Source organism: Elephantulus edwardii, unplaced genomic scaffold (assembly GCF_000299155.1).
Source record: "Elephantulus edwardii isolate Elephantulus edwardi_28Jun2011 unplaced genomic scaffold, EleEdw1.0 scaffold00032, whole genome shotgun sequence".
Taxonomy (NCBI): Eukaryota; Metazoa; Chordata; class Mammalia; order Macroscelidea; family Macroscelididae; genus Elephantulus; species Elephantulus edwardii.
In genome coordinates, this window is record NW_006399782.1 from 1,194,907 (window position 1) to 1,199,814 (window position 4,908).

Here is a 4,908-nt window from a genome sequence, read left to right on the forward strand (position 1 = left end):
AATATAATAATTACCAATTTCTTAATTTGTTTGCATAGGGAAATGAATAGACGCCTCACAGAAGAACAAGCCAGAAAGACGTTTGAGAGAGCCATGAAATTGGAACAAGAGTTTACTGAACATTTCACAGGTTGGCATCCTGGGTGCTGGGAGCCTGGCAGGGTCTGAAGCCAGGTGCACTGGCACACTGAAAATGAGGCCTGGCTGTCTGCCAGTGCTAACTAGTACTGGCGTTCTCAGAGATAAACTGTAAAAGCCTGGAGGGTTTGGGGTGGATGGAGGTGTCGGGGGGAGGGGGTGGTGTATAAATTCATCTAGTCAGTGGTAGATGATAGGGATTTATTAAATGTGATAGGGTTTTAGGTTATTAAATAAGACATACATGACCAGAGGAAAAAATAGATTTCTAACTTTAAGTTCTTCCCCCCCCTTTTTATATGTTTTGTTCAATTTAAAATATTACTTCTTTAAAATGGAAAAAGTACTCCACATTTCCGAAATCATTTTCTCTCACTTTGTCCTTTATTATTAGATATCTTTGAAGAGATTATTACTGTTATTTACTTGGTTGTTTGACATGATGCCCAGCCTGTATATGGTGTTTATATCAAGTCCCAGTAAGCATCATGGAAGGAGCCCCCTTAGCCCAGTGGTTTAGTGTGGATGCTAACCGAAAGGCTCTTTATTTAAACCCAGCAGCACCTTAGCTACTCCATGGGTTAAAGAAGTAGTAGTGGCTTCAGTGAACAAACTGGAAATCCATGTGGGACCATGCTACTCTATCCTAAGAGGATGTTAGGAGAATCAACTGCAAGTGGGTTAAGGGTCAAAATGATTGTAAGCAATGTGCTTTGTTCTTTTCTAGGAAGATTTTCAGACTTAAAGGCTTATATAAAGAATTCTTAGCCCACTTCATACAGATTCTCCATATAAACCTTTTTACTGTCTTTATAGGATTTTTGTTCCCTCAGAAACATTTGAGCACAAATTGCATTAAATTACATGTCTTTAGTCTACTTTAATATGGGAGAGTTTTTCAGTTTTTCCTTGTTACTCATGTCCTCTACATTTTTAACACGTTGCCGCACACTTTTAAATTGAGACCGTGCTTAGGAACACATTTTTTTTTTCTTCGATGTATTACTGTCATTTGTGGCAACGTGTGTTTTTTTTTAAGAGTAAAAGCCAGGGGAGCTCTGGTGGCCTAGTGGCGAGAAGCACTGCAATCCCAGAGGTGTGCAGTTCAAACCCACCAAATGCTCTGCTGGAGAAGGAGGGACGATCTCCTCCTGTACCAGTCAGATCTGATTTGATGGTACATGCACAAAAAATAATAAAATGAAATAAAAAAGAGTAAAAGCCAGTTATTTTGTAGACTATATTCCTCCCTCAATTTAAATTTCTCTAAGTTTCCTCATGATTATATTTAAGTTACACATTTTTGTCAGGAATATCAAAGATGTGTGTTGTATTGTGTTATCTGTACAGCTTAGAAGGAGGTCCAGTTTGTACCATCACTCATGAAGTTAGTTTTGATCCCTCAGTTAAAAGTGTCTGCAGCTTTATACTTTTTCAGTTCTCACCAAAAGAGAGAATATATATAAATAGGATTATTTACTAACCATTCCATAAAAGAATTTACAAAATAAGTACTTGCTTTGCATTTACAAAGCAATTTATAAATACACAGATTTCTCCAACCAAATTGAATGACTCTTTCTTCCTAAAGTAAGTTTTTATATGCGATTGGCAGCCTAAACATGAAATACTATGATGCTATTTTATGATATTGGAGTACATCAAGATACCCAAACTGATAAACCAAGTACTTTACCAGTGTTTTACCAGATGAACTGTGCTTACAGTGGTTTAAGATTTGTCTTTATTTACCTCAGAATGTGAACTCTCCCAAAGGAGATACCATTGAATAGTGTTCTTTATAATTAATTTTTTTGTTTTTCAAATGTATGTTCTAAATGCTCCTTATACACACGATACCATCCTCCTTGTGCATCCATCACTTCAGTCCCCACATGGACAATTTCCTTTGAAATCTCCAGGGTTTTCAAGACTCTGGAAATGTTAATCTTTAATGCTCTTCTGAAGTGACTGTAAAGTTTTTCAGATTTTTTGTGTTTTATTCTGGACTTTTGTCATTTACATGTGAATATTTTCCTTTTTTCTTCCTAAAACCTTGTGACACTTCAAAGATTTTTGGGGAGGTTTTTGTTTTATTAACTGATTCTCCTAGCTATCTCTAAAGAATTAGTTGTCAACAAATACTACCTTTTTTTAAAAATACTCGTAACCCTTAAAACAAGCCTTCAGTTGTGCTGTAGCAACTTACAGTTATTAGTAGACTAAAGAAAATTGTATCAAGTGATCTTTAATCAGCTGATTTACCCCTCAAAATAAAAACTAGCCACATACTGTACCTTTCCTTTTCCCCCCCTGTATATATTTATGGATAAATTAGGAAAAGTAGAAAAATACTTACATATGTCTTAACAATTAAAAATAATATATACTTAGAGGACAAAATAAAAAACACCATTATTTCAATTTCTGTCTAAAACTATTTGTATTATCAAGTAGAAAAAGTAAAGAGATGAGTGTTTTTACAAAGTAAATGACCCTTTCTGGATGAATAACTTTCTCTACAGTTTCACTTCTATCTCACTAATAATTGTTATGACAGAGGCAAGTCAATGAAAGTGTCTAATTTTGTTTCTTTCATTACAGCTATTGTACAGGGTGATACATTAGAAGACATTTACAACCAAGTGAAGCAAATAATAGAAGAACAGTCTGGCCCTTACATCTGGGTTCCAGCAAAAGAAAAGTTATGAGGACTGATGTTTCTCTTTGCCACGTCTCGCTTCCTGTTTTTGACTCTTCTTTATCTTTTCCTTTGGGCATCTGTCTGTAATGCTCCTCCATGTTGAAACCATATCCCACTGTCGTAGTCTACTGTTGCACATAATTTTCTTATCTCAAGTCTCCTTCAGGTTGTATCATCTGTGTTTCTTTACGTCACTATTTTTGTAGCCATTTTTCAGAACTGAAGATGGAATGGCCTGACCAGCTATTAAAAGTTTGGGGAGATGGCAAAATTGTGGTAAAATTCCTTAATGTTTAAGGGAAACTAACTTTAAAAGATTTTCAGAAAAGCTTTATATACATTCTTTTCAAATTTCAGTACAATAAGAGAACAGTGGTGTTTGTCAGTGATTTAATAAACTTTGAGCATCTATGCACGTTTAACTTTTTAATAGCATGGTTTGGCCAATGTGTTAGTCCCCAACTCCTTTTCTGAATTGACTTCTGTAATCAAAGCAAATATTACAGTAAGGGAAATAATATTAATTTCAAAATTATCATCTGAATTAACTCATAATTTCATAAAGGCTATTCATTTTATGTAAGCATTCTTCTAAACGTCTTTTTTTGTTTGAGGCTCCCCCACCCCAGTACATTTGCTAGGAATAACAATGCTCAAATGATTTTACTCTACTTGTGCACCACTCTAGTGTCTTAAAAATGTTGTGTATAGAGAATGATCATTGTATTTTCTGAATTGAGGCCATGTTAGGTGCTAGGCTTGCTCACCTTTTACAGAAGGTGGGAAAATGTCCTAAACATAAATACAGATGAAGCAGACATTACAGTGGTGATACAGTGATCATGGTGGCAATGGAGAAGAGTCCAATTCGTAGCCTAAAACTTTAAATGTATTCTTAGGGGTCAGATTTTAATGAATATTTTACCCACAATAACTGCCTATTTTGTTATAATAAAATATATATATATATATATATAAATATAAATATATATATATGAAACTTTCTTTAACTAAACTGTAACTATGGGAATTATTTTCTTTACATAGTTGCACACACATATATATATATATTTAAAATATATTTTTCTTTTGCCACCTACTCCTAACTTTTTTGTTTTGTTTATAAATTAAAATTAATTGATTAGAATTTATCTTCCTTAATCATGTGAACTGAAAATAGGGGTTTGGTGGTTGTGGGGAGAAACCATTGGGGGAAATTATAGATTACAGGTAAAAGTATGGGCATGTTCTCCTCTTTTCTACAAAACTTTTCAAGCGTTTCCTGGGTTGGTTGTGTGTGTGTGTGTGTGGTGGTGTTTTAGGGGTTTGATATCAGTCCTTTGCCTTTCCTTCCCCTTCTCCGTTTCTTATAGGAAACCGGCAAAAACTCCTTTCATGCGTGTGTTTCCGTCCAGCTGCGCCTTTCTTCTCCTGTAGCTGCTCTGCACTCGAGTTATACACATCTCAGTGCTGAGCCAAATATAAGAAATTTAGGTGAAAGGTAGAAATGATTTCAAAAATAATTTCTCTAGTCCTTCAATAATGTTGTTTGGCTTCCCATTGCTTTTTGAAGTTGTTTTTATTAAATACATGTTTTTGACAACCTCATTATATAATGTTTCTTAAATGAGCACTGATTTGTGAAGAATTAATTATCCATTCCATTTATGAGAAAGAGGAGAACAGCTAATAAACTTTATTGTAAAATTTATATGTTGAGTGTGTCTTGATTGTAAAACGGGGCGGGGGGAAGCCCAAATATTTTACAAGTAATCACTTTCTTAGAACAGCTTGATAATTTTGTGTCCTTTATAGTCTGAATTCAAAAGCCGAATATTGCAACAATGAATGAATGGAAACCCAAAATCTCTGTAAATGTTTATGAAAATTAATAAAATATAATTATAGGAAAAAAAGCCGAATATATTAATACACTGCAATATATAATATTACTCTTACACTATGTATGGTGCACTACTGCCAGACAAACAAACCAGAGGGAAATTGCTAAGTGATTGCAAGATCCCCAGAAGTCACTTTACAGCAAGATTTCCCTGTAAGCTATT

The 4,908-nt window shown here is 34.5% G+C and overlaps 1 protein-coding gene across 8 annotated transcripts in view; it reads left to right on the top strand.

Annotated features, from left to right (window-relative positions):
* Positions 1 to 4,550, top strand: part of DLG1 (discs, large homolog 1 (Drosophila)) — a 266,080-nt gene extending 261,530 nt beyond the window's left edge. For 2 of the 8 annotated variants that reach the window (XM_006884181.1, XM_006884184.1), the window contains 2 exons: positions 39 to 130; positions 2,743 to 2,849. In XM_006884181.1, coding sequence (XP_006884243.1) covers positions 39 to 130; positions 2,743 to 2,849 — 199 coding nt within the window. Of the gene's footprint in view, positions 1 to 38; positions 131 to 2,742 lie in introns of all 8 variants that reach the window. The other 6 variants (XM_006884185.1, XM_006884186.1, XM_006884182.1 and 3 more) reach the window with 5 other exon arrangements.
* Positions 4,551 to 4,908: the final 358 nt, after the last annotated feature.